Source organism: Trichoderma evansii (assembly GCF_050947405.1).
Source record: "Trichoderma evansii strain SZMC 28006 chromosome Unknown GGI43scaffold_19, whole genome shotgun sequence".
Taxonomy (NCBI): domain Eukaryota; kingdom Fungi; phylum Ascomycota; class Sordariomycetes; order Hypocreales; family Hypocreaceae; genus Trichoderma; species Trichoderma evansii.
Window position 1 is genome coordinate 131,328 of NW_028145187.1, and position 19,455 is coordinate 150,782.

Genomic DNA, 19,455 nt, shown 5'->3' on the forward strand with positions numbered 1-19,455 from the left:
CATCTTCCACCAGCTCCTTATATATAAATTCATTCCACGACTCCGTAGGTACGTACTCTTCCACGATGCCGCGAGTTTCCATCCTCATCCCCTTAGTTTCTCCATCCTTAGCCCCTTGAGTATGCCTACAACAAATTTTTCTCTTACAAAAACATGTTTTTGCAATCCTGCTTGCCTGCTGCACGGCGGATCCGACCGTAAAACGAGTGCCGGGGATCCACAACCCGATCGTAGCCACCACGAGAAAAACTCCTTTTTTAGAAAGCAAATGACACTATTGCAGGTTTTTTTTCTTACATTGTGATTCGAAAAAGTGGGCAGCACATGGTTAGTTGGAAGTGTGGCTCAGCATATGTGGTTCCTGACTCAGCCGGAGAATATTGGTGCAGAGATTTTTTTTTTCAGGTACCAGAGTGTGTGGTACGTACCTGTTTTTGCGCACGGTAAACCGCGGGTTAAGCTCGCTCGGGCCGAAAGACAGGGGTCTGTAATTGATTTTCTCGGTGTTGATGTGGCTTGATGAGACGTTGGCGCTTTGCGTGTGACTGGGTTTGGGCAGGCGATTGGTCAGACAGGGGGCGTTTGGTTTACGTGTATTCCATATTCCATACAGCCTGATGCCGCGTTGTTGGTAGCTGAAGCTGAGCAAGTGGGAAGGCTGAAGCCGAGCGGCTTCTGGTACCTGATCGGGCCATCGGCCATCGGAGTCGGAGTAGGCGTTGGCGGCGATGACTGGGCGATGGCTCGGCATGACTGCAGGCGATGCTAGTGGTTTCTACGGATTACTCACGATTGCTAGGCAGCTGGATGGATGCTGTCATCGTGCTTGCGTATGATGGTGAAATCATTAGTAACATTGTTGCAGTTTGTAATGTTCGTGAATAGCTTCACTTTACAAATTGCAAGTCCATAGCTGTGGATAACCCTTGGCATAATCATCTCCCCATACACGTATTCATGACAAAGTCGCATCTCCACAGCATCACACAGCAATTTTTTCTTTTTCCTCAAAAAATGCCCCCTTTCCCCTTTTTCCCTTCGTTCCCGCCCCTCCAATGCATGGCAGCCCTATGGATATTTTTTTTTCTTTCTTCCCGTCCTAAAGAGTCACGAACCACTCTGCCGCAAGGGGACCCGCTTGGCCGGGATCCGCATTAGCTACCTTGCCCACTTTTTCTTATTGTGGCGTGAAATTATTGCTGCCCGTAGTGGAGTTTGTAGGAATAAATTTCTATTTTTTCTATACGTTTACGGGCAAAAACTCTTTAAGAGGTGAGAAAGAGTTGGCGAATGGTGGCGTGTAAGTGGACTCCGTGGCGAGACCATGGAGCTGGGCAGGGCGGGCAGGGCTGGGATTGAAGTGGTTCTTTGCCGTAATAATTACTACCTGGCCCGCCTAGCCTTGTTGATTTGTTATATGATTTTTCCTGCCAGCGGTGAAATACGCTGGATCTTGAGATTCAAGTGATACATGCTGCGGTAAGCTTCGGTTGCTAGGGGAGCTATGGATTCTTCTGCTGGATACAATGTACCCACGTGGATTGAACGTTTCGTCGTGATGATGCTGTCGCTGTGGATACGATTGGTGTTGGTTTTCTTGGTGTAAGTAAAGGGGCGCATGAACATTCGTGTTTGCGTCGAATGATGAAGCTGGTGTAAAACACATGATTGTCATGAGGATATTGCATTGATATTATTGTTTTTGCACTCTCCGATGATAGCCGTTTGGTTATTCTTACGTATTCTGCGACTTGGATTGTTACGGTGAGTTTCTGGTCAAGATGATTGCTTCATCTTAATTGTGTGAACAGGCGAGATGAATTGTTTTTTTTTTTTTAACAGTTGTGGGCATCATTCGGCACTTCTTCTGCTGGAGCGTGTATTGAAGACCACGTAGAGAACTCATTGGGTATGGCCAGCCTAAGATTCAGTGACATTGCGATTCCACATGTAGCCGCTCGAATAATGGATATGATGGATACCTTCAACGCCAATCAGTCCCTCATACATATAGATCCACTCAATCCCGGCTCGATGTCCCGTGCCAATCATCTATAATTCATGCTGACCCTCTTTGCTCTGGCATTGAGTTGAAGAGGAGGTCAGTGCCAAGCGATCGATCGAATAGCCTGTGGAATATGGGTATGAAGACGGCAGTTGAAACTCTATCCTGGAGGCCTCGGGGCCGCTCTTTGCCGGGAACTCAAGACGGCGTCGAGATGTCTACAGCAATAATAACCCTTTGCTACCCAACTGTTTTATATGTGACAGGGGCTAGTCAAGCGATATTGGAAGCAGAGAAAGGAGAACATGTTGAGATGTGGAGATGTGTCTCCCAAATATCTCTCCCGAGAAGAACAGGCGACGGCTCAACATCCTCTCTATCATAGAACCCACCCTTATTGATATTGGCCCTCTAGACACAAACATTCCTAAAATGACCTCTTAACAGCACCAACATCACAGCATGAGGAAGAACAAAGGAGGTAGATGCATTTCATCATCATAGACGTGGGTACAGCAAAGTCCAGCTACAGAGAAATTTCCAGATTAGGCATGTGGGGCGAGAGCAAAGTGCTCTGCTGCCATGCGATAGTCTCATCTTCAATAACAGGCAAAATAGCCTCCGTCTTGTTTGACTGTTTTTAAGAGGGAGGATATTTCGCCATATATGTGAAGGCAAGCAACACGTACTTCTCGCTGCATGCAGCACCACGTCTTTTGAATGGCTGCAGTGCCAACTACCCCGCTTCTTGTGATGCCGACTATCAGGCTTCGCCCGTCAAGTGTGCCTTACCTTGGCGCCTAACCTTTTCATCACGTACTATCTCAATATCTATCGCCAATAACTCCACTTCCCGATAGCGAAATCAAACTCATGGCTCACTACAGTGATTATAAAGATCCAATGGTTTGGAGTAGGCAGGAAGAGTTTGCACACATAGATCTAGCTATGAAGAGCATCGACGCTTTTGGCGAGAATTATGAGTGCTACGCCAAAAGAGCGGTACAATTTCTTTGCAAAATAGGGTGTTAAATACACAAGTGTCCAAACCGCTTCATCACGTAGTGAGGCCGAAGAAGTACTTGTGCCAACGCTCGAAGGTGCAGCAACCGTGGGGGCGGTGCATGCATACATGTAGGTACATGTACCATTGGCGGCGCCGTCCATGGCTGCCTGATGCGCGTCTGATTGTCTCTCTGCTTCCTACCAAGCCCAAATGTGACAATCGTGATAATCACCCTTCTAGACACGTTTTCCTCTAGTCATTTGGTAGTATTCACTCTTATGTTTACATGCTAAGTAAAGTTGGGCCTGCTAATCGTATCCGGATAAACATCTTCGAGATGGGTGGGAGAAGCATCCGGCATGAAGACCCTGCCGAGACAAGCTCGTCTCGCCCTCCAAAGCGACAAAAAACTTTCCACAATAACCTGAGCAATGTCGCTCATCAGTCACGAAACGGTTCCCCCAACCCACGACATAATCATTACACCATCGCCTGGATCTGCGCGCTACACATAGAAATGGCAGCAGCCCGCGCCATGCTGGATGAGATCCACAGCGACCTGCCTAGGCATGCGAACGACAACAATGCGTACACACTGGGAAGCATTAAGCAACACAACGTAGTCATTGCATGCTTACCGAATGCCCAGTATGGAACGATCAGTGCGGCGAATGTTTTAACTAACCTAACCCGTACATTTCCGTCCATCCGACGGAGTTTGATAGTCGGCATTGGAGGCGGAGTGCCGAGCAAGGCTGATATTCGTTTGGGCGACATCGTTGTTGGAACAAGAGTAATGCAGTATGATCTAGTCAAGGTAGTCGAGGGCGGAAAGATCCAGCGAACAGCGACCCCGAAGATTCCCGACTATTCACTCCGTACGGCTGTGACAAACCTGCGATCGCAACATGAGTTCGAGCCTAGCCGAGTCCCGTTCATTCTGCGGGAGAAGATGGAAAGACACGCCGCCTACAGTCGTCCGAGCACACCAGATCGCTTGTTTCAAGCATTCTATACGCATGAAGCTGCAACACCCAGCTGTGACGATTGTGACCAGTCGAAGCTAGTACGGCGAATGGCGCGAGATGACCCGGTGATCCATTACGGTGCGATCGCTTCTGGGAACCAGGTGATGAAAGATGCCACTACCCGGGATAATATCGCCCGCGAATTGGATATTATCTGTTTCGAAATGGAGGCTGCTGGCCTCATGGATGTTCTCCCTTGTCTTCCAATTCGGGGCATCTGCGACTATTCAGACTCCCACAAGGCAAAAGAATGGCAAAAGTATGCTGCAGCAACCGCCGCCGCATATGCAAGAGAGTTCCTAGAGGTGCTCGCCGTGGATGGAGAAGCTGCAGACGCTGGGTATATGCCCGACCCTGGTAAGTCATCACTGGAGCTTAGTGGCCATTCGTCAAGACCCGGCTGGACACAAGATGCATTACAAGACCGTCGGCAGCTGTTGCTGAATTCCCTTAAATTCGAGCAAATCGATGCTCGCAAAACCTCCATCGAACTTGCTCACGCCAAAACCTGTCATTGGTTTCTCAAGCACCCAGATTTCCAGGCATGGCTTGATCCCCTGAAGCTGTCACGGCACCATGGCTTTCTGTGGATTAGGGGCAAACCTGGTGCTGGCAAGTCGACCATTATGAAGTTCATATACATGAAGATGAAAAAGAAAGATATTCGTCAACAGGCCATCACTGCCTCATTCTTCTTCAATGCCAGAGGCGAGTATCTGGAGAAGTCGGTTTCTGGCATGTACCGATCCTTGCTTTTGCAGCTCCTAGAGGGGTTCCCTGACCTCCAAGAAGTCTTCGATGATCCCGACCTGGTTCCTCGGAGCCAAATCGATTGTCCTTCCTTAAACGTTCTCAAAAACCTTTTCCATCGCGCAGTCTCTGCCCTCGGTGAACGCTCATTTGCTTGCTTTATTGATGCTCTTGATGAGTGTGACGAGCAGCAAGTTATGGACTTGGTTGAGTACTTTGAAGACTTGGCCGAAGATTGCACTAAAATAGGCGTGCGGCTTCAGATCTGTTTCTCGAGCCGCCATTACCCTTATATTGATGTACGACTGGGCATCCGACTCGCACTTGAGGACCAGGACGGCCATGCTGGAGACTTGAATAACTACATTGAAAGCAATCTGCGAATCAAGGATCCTTCGATTGTCGAAGAGCTGCGACCAAAGATGCTTGAGAAAGCTGCCGGGGTTTTCCTGTGGGTCGTCCTAGTTGTCGACATTCTGAACAAGGAAAACCGCCGAGGTCGTCTAGCTCTGAAAAAGAGACTGGCGGAAACTCCGAGTGGATTGAGTGAACTTTTCAAGGACCTATTGAGGAGGGACAACGAGAACATGGAGGAGCTACTGCTCTGTATCCTCTGGATCCTCTACGCAAAGCGGCCACTGAGACCAGACGAGTACTATCACGCACTCTGGTCTGGATTGTCACTTAAGAATCTTGCTGATCCTGAAATCCCGACTGTTACCGGTCCAGACGGTAGTGACTGTGTCACAAGATGTGTTATCAGTTCTTCGAAGGGACTCGCTGAAATCACGAGAGCCAAGCAACCAACCGTGCAATTCATACACGAGTCCGTACGAGATTTTCTCATTAAAGATGGGGGTTTCCTTGAATTGTGGCCTGATCTTGGATTTGACTGGAAGAGCATAAGCCATGAGAGACTCAAACAATGTTGCAACTCATATATGAATCATCAGATGCTGCGTGCGTCTGTCAGCAAGCTGCAGTCACAGCCCCCAGAACTCTCAAAGAAGTACCCCTTTTTAGAGTATGCCAGTCAGCATGTTCTCTACCATGCCAATGCCGCGGCGGATGCGGTTCCTCAAAACGAGTTTTTATCTCGTTTTTCCGTTCCTAACTGGATCAGTATCATTAATCTTTTCGAAAAGTTCAAGGTTCGTGAATACAGCCCGGATGCAAGTCTCTTCTATCTTCTTGCAGACAAAGGATTCTCGGAGCTTATCCGCACAAGGATTAAAGAGGATCCGCAGACTCATGTTTTTGGAGAGAGATATGGGTACCCGCTGTTTGCCGCTTTGGCCAATGGTAATAAAGATGCTGTAGCTGCTCTTCTGATCTTGCCCTCAAGTATCTATGACGGAGTTGATATTACAGAAGGTCTAAACTGCAGGAAAGACTTGAAAGAATACAAAAATCGAACACCGCTATCTTGGGCTGCCCAGGGTGGTCGGGCAGACATTGTCAGGCTGCTTCTCCAAACAGCGACCATTAATGAAATGGATAGGGGGGGTCGAACGTCACTTTCACGGGCGTCAGAGAACGGTCATGAGGCAGTGGTGAGGCTTCTTATTGACAAGGGAGCCGACGTTAACTCCAGTGATAATCCGCTTTTTCAGGCTTTAGGGAACGGCCATGAGGCGATGGCAAGGCTTCTTATTAATAAGGGAGCTGATATCAACGCTAGAAATAAACTGGGAGAAACGCCACTTTTACTGGCCTTAGAGAAGGGCTATGAGGCGGCGGCAAGGCTTCTTATTGACAAGGGAGCTGATATTAATGCCAGGAATAAATATAAAGATACACCACTTTTATGGGCGTTAGAGAACAGCCATGAGGCAGTGGTGAGGCTTCTTATTAATAAGGGAGCTGATATTAACGCCAGTGATAAATATAAAAATACACCACTTTTATGGGCGTTAGATAACGGCAATGAGGCAATGGCAAGGCTTCTTATTGACAAGGGAGCTGATATTAACGCTAGTAATGAATATGGAATAACACCACTTTTATGGGCGTTAGAGAAGGGCCATGAAGTAGTGGTGAGGCTTCTTATTGACAAGGGAGCTGATATTAACGCTAGAAATAAACTGGGAGAAACGCCACTTTTATGGGCGTCAAAGAACGGCCATGAGGCAGTGGTGAGGCTTCTTATTGACAAGGGAGCTGATATTAACGCCAGTAATGAATATGGAACAACACCACTTTTACTGGCCTCATGGAAGGGCTATGAGGCAGTGGCGAGGCTTCTTATTGACAAGGGAGCCGACATTATTAAAAATCCTATATAGATAGTGACCACAAAGATCGGGGTCCTGTTGGAGAACAATGTAGCAAGATACTTTTCTCGTCTAGTTCATGGACTCCAGAGTACGGTCGATTGAGCTATTATATATTATCCTGCCTTTCCCCCCCCCCCCCCCCCCAATTGGATCTTATGTCTAAAATTTGACGCAGTGCGGCATGCATGGCCGGTGAGGTCTTGCTCGGCCAGCCGGCGGGATTTGATCTCGCTATTGGCATAGTGCCTATGTTTATATGATACTTCCTGGACTTGCTTAGGTTAGTTCAATGTTATACTGTCAAGCTTACTATCTTCCTTTGTAAAGTTAATGAATTTTTGTTGTTATTAAGTGTATTGAAGCACTAGTTGGAAATTATCTCGAGATTGCTTTAATATTATTATGTATTTGTTTTTATTAATATGCCAAGAGTAAGGGAGCGTTCATGTAGACCCAGCCCATGAACCGACGCTCAAACACACCGTTAGCTGGCTTGCTCCGCTGTCGACGTAGAGACCACACAGCGATAACACGTCAGAGACCCATTATATTTAGCCGCCGAGCCTTATTCCTAAAGAACGACTAGCATCACGGCGCAAGCAAAAGCACAGAGGTGGTAGATGCAAGTCATCATCATAAACGTAAAACTCGAAATAGATCTACGCAAGTCATTTCACACATCCCCCAAAAGAAGTAAGCCGGCTCTCAATATAAAAAAACGCCGCTCATGCAACGCCTCCCACCTCCCTCCCTTTCCGCCCCCAATGATCCATTTATATGTCCGTAAGTCCCTAACCTTGTTGGCTCCTCTACACGTCAATCTCGTAAAGCTTGCTTTGTATTGTTCAAATTCATGTCTGATATTTTCAAATTTTTTTCCTGCTTATTTCCATGATATATTTTTTGCTTAGTTCTTCTCTTCTTCGACATTTTCCAGTCTCAGGTCGTTGACGAGCATGTATCGGCTGAATCCGAGCCACAGGTAGCGGAACCAGACCATCTGGCTCTTATGCGCAGTGGTCATGGCGCTCAGCGCAGTACCCAGGCTGGGCTCTGAACCAATGAGGTTGTTGGCGTAAATGAGCTTCTCAGGACGCTCGGGGTCCTTGTTGGGGGTGAATAGTGATGAGGCAATGGTGGTGAAGAGGTCCAGGCCACCAGAGTATTTGCGCAGCAGGCTGACGGTGTTGAGCGTGTATACGTCGACGGGGCTCTTCCACTCGGGCTTGCCCTCGGTCAGGGCCTTGGCAAAGCCTCGTGCGCCGTGGTAAAGAGAGATGTGGTTGGGGTGGGACGACACACCCTTGCCGTCAAAGGTAATGAGGGCATCAATGTTGGCCGTGGGCTCGGAAGCGTTTTCGGCTCGCTGGCGCGCGAGTTGCGGCGCAAAGGCCTTTGTGAGGAGGTTTGCGATCTTGGTCTCGTCCCAGTGTGTGGTCATGGAGTCGGGAAAGTCCTTGCTGTAGATGCCAATCGTGTTAGCTTTGCCCTTGTTTTGCGCTCGTAGCAGTTGGCGGCACTTACGGGTTGTCAACCACAAAGACGTCGGACTCGTCTCGCAGGCCCAGGGCCAGGCCGCTCGCCACGAGCTCCTTCTTTCTCGTCTCTCCCAGTCCATCCGCATTTCCTAGAAAAGCTCATGTCAGCTTAGTTTCCTTGTGCGCGCAAATTCCTCCTAGTATTTCCATTCCATTCCGCTAGAGTTTCTGCTCTTCGTCACTGTCGTGTGGCTGACAATGTGCTAATACTCCACAAGTAAAACAACCCCACATGACATGATCATCCGGATCTTCACCCCCCTCCCGCACGAAAAGCCACAGACGTAGAGACACCAGCAATTGAGAGAGCGCAAACAAACAAACAGACTCGCCGTACCTGAGCTCAAGCAGAGAATCTTGACGTGGTTGCCCGTCTCGGGCCGTGCCAGCGCCAGCACAGTCGGCGCAAAGAACATGGCCTCATCGTCTGGGTGGGCAATCAGCAGACACACGCGCTTCTCCAGCAGCTCCGGGAAGCGGTTGCGCACGGCGTTGGCAGTGCAAATGTAGATGCACGGCACGGCAGCAGCAACCGAGGCGGCCAGCACCATCAGGGCATTAGAGTCGATGGGCAGGTCGGCGAGCTTGGAGCCCAGATCGAAGGGGAGGTTGAAGGGCAGGCTGAGGCTGGTAGGCATGATGGCGGCGATGACGGAGAGAGATCGATGGGCGGTGATGGGCGGTGATGGGCGAGGCCGAGGCTGAAGCTGCAGGAGGAGAGCGCGTGTGTGGCCGCTAGGACTAACTGCCGCGAAGAAAAGGGAGAGCCGCGATTTGAAGTGACGATGTGTTTCTTGTGACTGTGGTGGTGTTGTTTTGTTTTTGTTGGGGAAGTAGTACAAAGTAGCAAGCTGAGTGCCTTTTTTTGCGACGGGCGGGCTTTAAAATTGAAAAGGCGGGATGGATGGGCAAGTGGGGAGAGACCCGGAAGGCCTGCGCAGCCCGCCGAGCGCTGTGGCTCCAGGGCCTGGTTTAGCGGGCAGCTGGCAATTGGACATTGGACAGCAGGGTGAAACGCGCCAGATTTGGCTGCAAGGGATCGGTGCTGGAGAGGCTTGACGTCTGCAGCGGGCGAGTAGGAAGCCGAGGCGAGGGATCACGCGGAGGGATGGCGGCGGCATTGGGTGGCAGTTGGAAGCCGAAGGGGAGAGCAAGATGCAAGGTTGAGTGAGTGAGCTCTGGGTTGGAATGGAATGGAATGGAATAAAACTAGACGTGAGTCTACAGGATACTATTTGTTTAATTATAGCACTAGATTTGTATTGTTAGCATCAGCACCTCAGCTGTGTAGCTATATATAATGCATCCGATCTTGTGTAACTCTAAATAGCAACTTACAGCTGCTGGCGATAGCGCCACTGTCAGGGGCAAATCAGAATTCCCCAGCACCTGGGAAAGCATTATCGATAACGCCTCACCCCCACTGACAGGTCGCCGTGCCGCTGCGGAGTTTTTGCTGTGGCCGCTGATTGGCCCCGCCGGCAAGCTTTACTTCGGCTGATTGCGACCGACCGATTTGATGTCATTTGTCAATTTTCCGATCGTTTTTCTGAACTGAACACGAGACACGTATCTCACCACTGCGAGAAAAGCACCACATACATCAATACGGCCACTCTTTTTACTTGTTTTTGGTCATTTCAGCCCCAAGAAATAATTTATTTTTCTACGACATTATAAAAGTCCAATCAATTGTTTCCGAATCTCCAGCCATGGTCAAGAATCGAAAAGAAAAGCCCATCAAGCTCCGCCAGCCCGACCGCTCGGCACCAACCGAACAGACGCTGCTGCAGCTCGCCGACCAGCAGGATCTCTTCAAAAAGGCCGCCAAGAGAGAAAAGCAGCTTGCTGGAAAGGATGACGACGACGATGAAGACGACGAAGATGGAAAAATGTCACCTGGAGCGGAGCGGTTCCTCGAGGCGCTGCTGTACACGTCAACACTGGCAACGCTGCACTTTACGTTTGACGTCTTGGTGATGAATCAGTATGGCACGGAGATTAAGTGGAACAGGATTATAAAAAACGCAGGCAGAGCATTCCTCGGTAAGCCAGCTTGATCTCTCCTGCATCATTGAATAAGTTGCTAATTCTCATCCAAAAGCCTTCCTCTTCCTCTTCTACGTCCTCCACCCCTCCGAACCAAACGCCACCCTCATCCCCGGCCTGCCGCGCCGCTTCCAGCGCCCCCTCCGCCAGCTGCTGTTCTTCGCCATGAGCTGCGTCGCCGGCTGCGCGCTCGTCTACACGACAAACTCCAAAGGCTACCTGTACAACATGAAGCGCGCGCCGCCGCTGGGCTGCATCTGGCTGTGGGCCGTCGTCGAGCTGGACCTGCTGTGGGCGGTGCCGAGTCTTGCCGTCACGGGGGCGTATATGTGGGTGAATGGGTATTCGATTAAATAAATCGTGTGTGTTTTTTTTTGCTGTTGTGGAGGAAAAGCCAAGATAAAAGCAAAAGAATAGATTTTGTTTTCTTTCTTTCTTTTTCGCCTTGACGTTATTCTCCGTAATCCGACTGCCACGCCTCTTCCTCCTCAAACGTATCATCATCCGTCCTCACCGAAGCGTTCCTCTCCTCAAACAGCTTCATCCGCGCCTCCAAATCGCCAATCCTCGACGAAATCATGCTGACCTGCAAAAACTGCACCCTCGCCGTCAGCGCCTCCCGCTGCCTCACCAATTCCAGCGCCTTTGTCCTCACGCTCAACCACGACACCGCCACCGACGGCCTCCCCCCTGCCCACCGCCTCGGCAAAAGCGTCCATTCGGAAGTCCCCCTCAATGCAGACTTGACCTCTATATCAGTAACGAGGTCCAGCAGCCTCTGCTCCAGATTCAGCAAGTCGTCCATGACAAACTTGTACATTTGCTGCTGTCTCTGCCGCCGCGACTGCTGCTGCCGCCCATTCCTCTGCAGGGTCTTCTTCTCATCTTCCTGCGCGTCGTCGAGTGCGCGGAGGAGTTCCGCCAGCCAGGTCGATTCTGTCTTGTACCACGACAGGGACGCCTTGACGCGAAAGTACTCGTCGTCGCTGTTGCGCAAAAAGGCGATGCGGGCGTATGCCGCGGCGGCAATGGCCACGACAAAGGTGAGGATGCCAATGACGTTGGCGGACGTGGAGAGCGGCGAGTCTTGATTGTTGGTGGAGTCCATTATTCCCTCCCAGTATGGGAGATTGGATTGTTGGTTAATGTAGTTATTGGAGTTTTGAGTGAATTTTTATTCACGACATTGTTTTATGTTGCTTTTTTGTGGTCAATGGATGGATTGATAACAGGCTTGTTGAAATAGCTGAGCTTGGGCCGGCTTCCATAGCTGGGCGCTAGTCAGGGGTAGAACCACTTTTGCCCGAGATGGAGCATGGCAGTTGACAATACAATAAGACGCCATCATGCCTATTGTATACGGGTGAACCACTGCGGTGGTACAACTCAAAAATTGCATCACAAGGAGTAGAAGCAAGCAAGCCACAAAATAGCTAAATTTTATTCGCTGGTATATTTCATATCATATACCGTCTCGTACTAGCAACACGCAATATCTCTGCAAATCGTTTCACAACATCAAATACCCCTTTTCGTATCAATGATATCTGAACACGTTAAAAAGCAAGATGCGACCAAATAAAAGCAAATAAGTAAAGCTGAAATGGAAAAGAGGAGAAAAAGAACAACACCCATTTTTGGTTCCTGGTCATTCGGTCATACATCTTCATGCAGATTACGCTATGCAACATGATATCAAGAAATCACATCACGCCTTTTTTTCTTCCTCTCATCTGTTCATCATTCTCTTCCGCTCTCTTCTTCTTCCACAGGTAATAATAGAGAAATAAAAAGAAATAAAAAGAAATCGCAAACCTGTCTATGTGGATAGTGGTATCAGGTTTTTCTTCATGCAGCTCAGTAATTAAAAAGAAATAGCAACTCAGATGCTCATCATGCTCCAAAAAAAAGTGAAATCAGTAGAAAAAAATAGTAAGAAACGTCCGGCAATTACTTTTGTCTGCTGGGCTGCTCTGCAAAGCGAATACCCCTTCGGGCTGGTGGTACTCGAGGTGTGCCCTCGTCATCCGAGTCGCTATCCTCAGCAGCTGCCGCGCCGCCCATTCCCAGGGCTGCTTCACGTCGCCTTCGCTCGGCCGGTGTTTCGCCTGCGATTTCGCGTCCTCGTGACCGGCTTGTTCTGCTGCCGCTGCCTTGCATCTCGCTCTGCTGGCCTCCCAGCGCTGCGAGACGGCGACTCCGTTCCACGGCAGTTTCGCCCTGGAGCTCAGAAGGATGCAAATTGTTGTTGCGACGGCCTCGAGGAGCGTCGCTTTGCCGCCTAGGAGAGACAGATTCGGAGTTTCGGGCGCTGTGATGGGGAGTTGGAGAGACCGAAGTAGAAGCAGATGTGGATTCAGAAGTAGTGCTGGGCTCGGGCTCGACAATCTCGGGGATGTCTGAGGGGCGGCTCGCTCTTCTGGATAAATCTTGGCGGGCCATTTCTTTGAGGGCATTGGAAGCGGTCGACTGGTCCACAACCTCCTTGCGCGTACCAACATCCAGCTTCTGCACCTCTCGGATGAAGTCGTCCTTGGTCATGCGTCGTCCCACTCCACCAATCGTGAAGCGAATCTGTCTATCGTCGTCGGAATCTTCCTGTTGCGCCACACTCTTCTTACGGCCCTCACCACCGCCGAGGACACCAAAGCCGGTGGTCCAACCAGGCTTGAATACGGGCTTGGCTAATGACGCAGCCGCAGAGGTGGCGGCAGTCGTGGCAGCAGATGCAGCAGATGCAGCAGCCGCCGCCGCCGCACCAGCAGCAGATGATTCGCCTGCCATGCCTTGTTCGGCAGCAGACTCGGCAGACTTCTCGGGCTGGCGCGCAAGAGCGCCGAGGCCCAAGTACTTGAGACCTGTGTTCATACGGGTACCCTCCTGGCCGGAAGGTTTCTGCGAGGGAAGCTCATAGGTTTTGACAACCTCTCCGTCCTCATCTTCGACGATAATCTGTGTAACATTTGGGTCAGTATATTGCACGGATATGGAGGTGTAAAAGAGATTCATACCGTATTGCCGAACTGATAGGCTCGGGCAGGTTCATGCCGTCGGTGGGACTTGTCCTTTTCCTTTCGCTTCTCCACCTCGGAGCTATACAGATCCGTCACTTTGCGTCGGATACCACTCATTGTCCAATTGAACGGCTCTGACTCAGGTTTGGATTGCCTTCGGCCGGCGAGTGTCGGGAGATTCGTCTCTTGTCCGCCATGTCCAGCCCCAGGATGGGTTTCTCGAGTATCTACAACTTCGCCCTCCTCATTTTCAAAGACGAGATGCTCTCCTTCCTCGTAAACATTGATGTGCGGTGCCCGGGGGCTGCCTTCGCTTCTCCTGCGGCGGCCGCGTTCTTCCTCTACTTCATCCGATTTCTCAACATCAACTTCTGTAGGGCTATCACCAGAGAAATTGGAATCTCTGGCCTCTGGAGGCGGCGTCTCTCTCTCGGGTGGGGGCGATGCCACAGCAGGACGGTTGGGGAAGATGGCCGACTGGCTGATGGGACCTCCAGGTCCAAGGCCGTCGTCCCACTTTTTGTGCTTTCTTCTCCTGCCCGACAATGACGACGGACGGCTGCTTGAGCGACCATTGGTGTCGTCTTCTTTCTCTCGCTGTCGACGGAGGAATTGTCCGGGTGGGGGTATAGCGCCGGGGGGGAAGTCGGGCACCTTGTAATCATCCAAGGACGCATCTGACATGGTCCGCGCCTGGGATCTAGACTGGGATGAGATCCTTGGCAGTCGATTCATCCATGACGGCCCATCGTCAGGGGCAGCGGTGTAGGACATGGTTAGCGTCAAAGTATTGATACGCTTGCCGAGCGTAAAGACGGCAACCGAAGAACCATGAACCAGAATGGATGAGATAACCAGGAACGTGACAATTGGCCAGACAAGGTAGATGAGGTTAAAGTGGTCAACATCGGATGACGGCAGCTCCGATAGCGGCACGGGCTCGTCGTGTTCCAGCTCAGACCGCGCGAGGATGGCGACAAAGATGGCTCCGACGCCGATTGGGCCAAAGTGGCCTGCGAAAAGGGCCTCTCGCCAATTTTTTATGTCCGGTATAAAGGGTTTGAGCATCATCATGATGGGTATGCGGCGGAACAAGATGACAAAGATGGCAATGACCACGAGGCGCCACACCTCCATGCCCAGGAAGCCATTGTTGTACTGTTCCCAGGGGATGATTGTGCCAAAGTAGACAAAGTATGCCAAGTTGAGAAGCAAGTCGATGACGTTGGAAACGTGTGACTCCTCCGTCTTTTCGCCGAACCAGCCGTCGTTAGAGAAACCGACTCCGGCAGCAAAGCCCACAAGCAAATCGTCTACGCCGAGGATACTACCCGAACCGGCGCAGAAGAGAGACAGGGCAAAGTAAAAGACGAGGAAACTCTCGCGATCGATGAAATCGTGCTCTTCGGCGAAGCGAATTCCGCGACGTGCAATGTAGCCAACCATGAAGCCGTAGAAAGCACCAAAGATGCACTCGTACAGAACAACGTAGACGATGAAGTGGAAGCTAACCTCGCCAGCGTCGCGGTTATACTGGATCAGGTAGAGCGAGAGGTAGATGAAGGGAAAGGCCATGCCGTCGTTGCATCCAGACTCGGCGGACAACAGATCTCTCAAGTGCTTGGGCACACGCTTGGCGAATTTACCCTTTCCGACGACGGACGAGGCCAGGACAGGATCGGTAGCAGTAACGCAGGCGGCGACGACGAGCGAATCAAGCCAGTTGAGCGACGGAATCATCCACCAGACGAAGAGACTGACCAGCAACCAGCCCACGGCCATGACGGGCACCAGCAAAAAGACGACAGAGCGCCAATGCTTCTCCATGTAGAATTTTGGCAATTCGACTCCGACGGCGAAACACTGAACGACTAAAACGATTCGCGAGAACTCGACGGTGATGGTGTCGACGTTGCCCCAGGATTGGGGATTGATCAGATTGGCGGCATGAGGTCCGAAGATGACGCCGCAGAGCGTGGCGACTGTAGCTTCACCAATGTACATGCGCTCCTTGATGATGGACGAGCACAGCATGAAAAGCGAGGTAAAGCCGCCCAAGATGATGTACACCAAGTGCGGCTTGGTAATGTCGAGGTTGTCCCACGCCATGGCGGGCGGTTTGTCGACGACAATTGGATCGTGGGTTGTGTGTATGCAATGGTTGCGATTCTGGCAGAGCTGTCTGAAATTTTTTTTATTCCAACTTCGTTGTTGTATTTTCCTCCTCTTTTGGTTCCTCCTCTTTAATGCTGTAGAGTCGCTTGATTTCCCTTTCTCCTCCTTTCCCTTTTTCCTCCCAACAGCTCTTTCCCTCGCAAGCCCCGTGGCGTTGCTCCCAACAAAGTATTTAAAGTTGGACTCGCCAAATTAATTTTCAGAGGGCAGTGCCTCTTGGCGTTCCTGCCTTTTCCTCTGTTCCTTTCCCCTTCGTTTCGTTTCTTTTTTCTTTCTAGCTTCGTTTCAAGATCCGACCGTGGGTACTGAAACAAATCACAGGGTCGTTGGGTTTCCAGCTCAAGGCGCCGGTCGAGGGCCTGACGGAAGCTGGCGCCGGGAGAAGCAGCGGCCTACGGGCTGGCACTGCAATCTTGGTCTTACGCCCCAGTCAATGGTAGCCGAGCCAGGGATGTCGTGATGGCGAGACATGCAGGAGAAAAGAGAGAAGAGAAAGAGAGAAGGAAAGCAAAAGAAGTTTTCAAGAGAGCGATACGAATGGGAAGCGAGGAATTGGGAATGGACCAGGTTGGTGGTCGGGGTTGAGCAAGAAGTGGGTTAGCACGTGTATGTATGGCCGGACGACGACGACGATAAAGGATTGACGGGCAAGATTATTGCCACGCTAGTAGGGAAGAAGAAGAGAGAAAGGGATGGAGAGAGCCCGAAACCCGCGCCAAGGGCTTGGAAAGAGGCAACGCCGTAGAAGCAACGATGGAAGTATAAGATAAAGTGGACTTGGATGGCTTGGTATCGCAGTAGCGCGAAGTTTGATGGACGACACACAGTGGACCCGTGGATACACTGTCGCTGCAACTGAGTGAGGCTGTGTCGTGTCGTCACTGCTGGAATCGGGGGCGTCGGTTCCGAGGCCGCGACGAGAGGAACTGCCGATGGGCCCGGAAGAAGCTCGTGGGCCGGAAGCAGAAAATGGGGGTCCCGGAGGCCAGTTCTGGGGAAAGCTGTGGATGGTTGGGCGCTACGGCTTATGCAGCTGTGCTATGCTATGCTGTGCTGGGAGCTGGGTAGCTTAGGTATCGTATTGTTGCTGTTGTTGCTGTTGCCGTGTTGTTATTGCTGCTGCAAAATGGCTGCGAGCGAATATCGCTTGAGGGCTGCATACAGTATGGATGTCGTTATATCCGTGTAATGCAGAGAACTTTAGAAAGAACGACGCAAAAAAAAGCCAAGCTGGATGATGAATAGCGCCAAGGAGCTACCGCTGCAAGGTTTGCACACCAGCGCTGATGCATTGGCCGCACTGACGCACTGCAGGCGCTGTGCGTGGGGACACTGCGGCCTCGCTACAGGGGACGTGCATCCACTGCGGCGACCACTAACTGGCCGCTAGTAGCCTCTTCAATGCTGCAGCAGCTTGTGCCCAATGCCCCAGCTGTATGCTATCATGTTCCGAATTGTTTTTTTAGCAGCGTCTTGGCTGGGGCGGATTGGGAATCAGAAGTTGTTGATGACGAATTCATATCCTGTATTTTATTTTTGTTTCATGTTTTCATGTCGTAAACATTCGAGAATTCCAGCGGCTTTTATCCCCGTCGTCCTCTGCAAGCAGCTGTGAGACAGGCTGATCCGGTTTGCCGGAATCGTTGCGCCTTTCCCGTTCATTTTCGTTTCTTCCCTTTTTTCCCCTTGTCTCACCCGCCTTATGATGACTCAGATGCGCCAACTGCAAGTAATTGCCCTGGCACTTTTTTTTGGCCGTTTTTTTCTTTTCAATATGCGAAGCTAAAAGTGAGACAAAGCTTCGCCTGAACCAGTCAGTCTCGGCACGGCTTTTCCATAGAAAGCTGTTTTAGGGCGTTTAGGTGCTTCTTCCCTTTGTTTTTCTTTGCTTTTTATTGTTGCTATTTTAATCTTGATCGTTACCTTTTTTTTTTTCTAATTAGATTTCGGGCTGCAAGTATGCTTTCAATTGGGGGCTAATTGTCCGTGTGTTACTCCCGTAACTTTCTTTTCGTCCCTTTTTATGCCGATTGGCAAATATTTACCGTTTTATTCTTTCAGCTAGTTTCAGCCACCCCGAAGCTCAAGGATATTGTCCCGGGATACCCCGTGGATTATTGCTTTCCTGGCGTTTTCCACCCATCGGCATTGGTGAGGATTTGGACTCCGGAAAAACAAGCATCCAACCGTATTTTGCCACTGGACCCCCCTTTTTTTCTTGCCGTCTGCCTTTATGCTTATCTCTCAGAGCCTAACAGTAACCGGACGGCTCATCTAGATTGATTGCTGACCATTACGGGAACCAGCCCCCAACGCTGGCCGTAGGCACCCGAAGCCCCTATAGCATCAGCCAGCCATCAACTCCAGCTGAGCGTTGTTTGCTCTAATTTCAATTCCCAAAATCGCCCGGCTATTGAGAAAATAACCATCCAAACTCAAATGCTGGGCACTCAAAAATAACTCTCTTTTCAACTGGAGCTATCAATTGCCCAGCGAAACAAAGGGGCTGGTCCGTCTGTCTTGGCCTTTCCGTTCCCCGCGCAGTGATCCATTATGTGAGGAGCCTTGGATGGTGCCATGCCATGGAATAGAGCTATACGAAAATCTTTCCTTGCCGATCGGATTATCATCTAGCTGCTTAGAGGCACTTCCCAGCTAGGGTCTTGCACTTTGAATCTGTCGAATCTGACAGCCTTAAATGATTCGCCAAATCCTCTAGCGGCGCACTGTTATCGCTTGCTGCTCCCCCGCGTTTGAATGCGTTTGCATGTAAGATGTATGATAAAACAAGAACACGGTATGCGTTGCGGTGTTAAAAACAGGCGGGATCTACGCATTATCGTGTGCTGGGTCTGCGTCTTGTTCCAACCACCGCCCATGTTGCTGTCGTGGCGGAGGCTGCGCAAATCATGCACGCACGCGGTTCGCCAGACCGGCTGACGGCGATTGCGGAATGGGCGTCTGCCATTGACATTCTTCTGTAAACCTTCGATTTTCGTTTGAGAAACCGGGAGCCGTCGGGATGGTGGTGGCACAGCATTCCTCCATCGGATAATCGGCCAAGTCAAACAATTCGATGTGAAACCTTTTGGAACATGGCTTCGGGTAGCTGCAAAAGTTCCTCCTGTGTAAGAATACAGCCGTACTGTGGTATAAAGTATAAGTGAACTTGTTGGTTGAATATGGCCATTTGGCTGTATTATTTTGGCGGCTAAATCGCTATACAAATCAGCTGCAGCTTATATGCATGTAGCTGGACTTTAATCTACAGTTTGCGAAAATGGACAAAAATACGGTATACCTCGGTATCGCTTTGGTCTTCGTGCATAACCTGGGTTGCGGCTATTATTGCAGATGCTGACATACCCTGTAAACGATCACGAACTTTTACAAAGCCATGAAATGCTCCAAAAAGAAGTTATAAACAAGTTTCTATTACTCGATTCATGATGTGTATTAAATTTTTAATACACCAGCCTTGTAATGCAGTAGAGGAAGTAGAGGAAGTAGAGGAAGTAGAGGAAGTAGAGGAAGTAGAAGATAATAGAAGATAATAGAAGATAATAGAAATAGTAAAATAACAATGTGTAAAATAATAGAGCCGTGTGCTCATG

The 19,455-nt window shown here is 50.2% G+C and overlaps 5 protein-coding genes across 5 annotated transcripts; 2 read left to right on the forward strand and 3 right to left on the reverse strand.

The window, feature by feature from the left end:
* Nucleotides 1-3,348: 3,348 nt before the first annotated feature.
* On the forward strand, nucleotides 3,349-7,074 carry GGI43DRAFT_424618 (uncharacterized protein; the record flags this gene model as incomplete). The annotated part of the gene is made up of 4 exons (XM_083208396.1): nucleotides 3,349-4,396; nucleotides 4,451-5,530; nucleotides 5,627-6,342; nucleotides 6,403-7,074. The coding sequence occupies 4 exons, from the start codon at nucleotides 3,349-3,351 to the stop codon at nucleotides 7,072-7,074; spliced, it is 3,516 nt and encodes a 1,171-aa protein (XP_083057791.1).
* Nucleotides 7,075-7,972: 898 nt separating this feature from the next.
* Nucleotides 7,973-9,241, reverse strand: GGI43DRAFT_386317 (N-acetylglucosaminylphosphatidylinositol deacetylase; the record flags this gene model as incomplete). The annotated part of the gene is made up of 3 exons (XM_083203775.1): nucleotides 7,973-8,525; nucleotides 8,590-8,692; nucleotides 8,941-9,241. The coding sequence occupies 3 exons, from the start codon at nucleotides 9,239-9,241 to the stop codon at nucleotides 7,973-7,975; spliced, it is 957 nt and encodes a 318-aa protein (XP_083057792.1).
* Nucleotides 9,242-10,020: 779 nt separating this feature from the next.
* GGI43DRAFT_130870 (uncharacterized protein) lies at nucleotides 10,021-11,056 on the forward strand. Its single transcript, XM_083199163.1, has 2 exons — nucleotides 10,021-10,649; nucleotides 10,708-11,056. The coding sequence occupies exons 1-2, from the start codon at nucleotides 10,316-10,318 to the stop codon at nucleotides 11,007-11,009; spliced, it is 636 nt and encodes a 211-aa protein (XP_083057793.1). The 5' UTR covers nucleotides 10,021-10,315; the 3' UTR covers nucleotides 11,010-11,056.
* On the reverse strand, nucleotides 10,884-12,181 carry GGI43DRAFT_130883 (uncharacterized protein). The gene has a single exon (XM_083199164.1). It carries the CDS (start codon nucleotides 11,758-11,760, stop codon nucleotides 11,104-11,106), a length of 657 nt encoding a protein of 218 aa, XP_083057794.1. The 5' UTR covers nucleotides 11,761-12,181; the 3' UTR covers nucleotides 10,884-11,103.
* A 421-nt stretch (nucleotides 12,182-12,602) lies between these two features.
* On the reverse strand, nucleotides 12,603-15,775 carry GGI43DRAFT_386320 (alkali metal cation/H+ antiporter Nha1 C terminus-domain-containing protein; the record flags this gene model as incomplete). The annotated part of the gene is made up of 2 exons (XM_083203776.1): nucleotides 12,603-13,604; nucleotides 13,664-15,775. The coding sequence occupies 2 exons, from the start codon at nucleotides 15,773-15,775 to the stop codon at nucleotides 12,603-12,605; spliced, it is 3,114 nt and encodes a 1,037-aa protein (XP_083057795.1).
* Between the last annotated feature and the right edge of the window lie 3,680 nt (nucleotides 15,776-19,455).

Excerpts from the sequence above, each read along its gene's own strand:
- GGI43DRAFT_130883 (XM_083199164.1), bottom strand. The coding sequence starts at position 11,760 with ATGGACTCCACCAACAATCAAGACTCGCCGCTCTCCACGTCCGCCAAC.
- GGI43DRAFT_130870 (XM_083199163.1), top strand. The coding sequence starts at position 10,316 with ATGGTCAAGAATCGAAAAGAAAAGCCCATCAAGCTCCGCCAGCCCGAC. Across the intron at positions 10,650-10,707 it reads CGCAGGCAGAGCATTCCTCG|CCTTCCTCTTCCTCTTCTAC; the intron begins GTAAGCCAGCTT and ends CTCATCCAAAAG.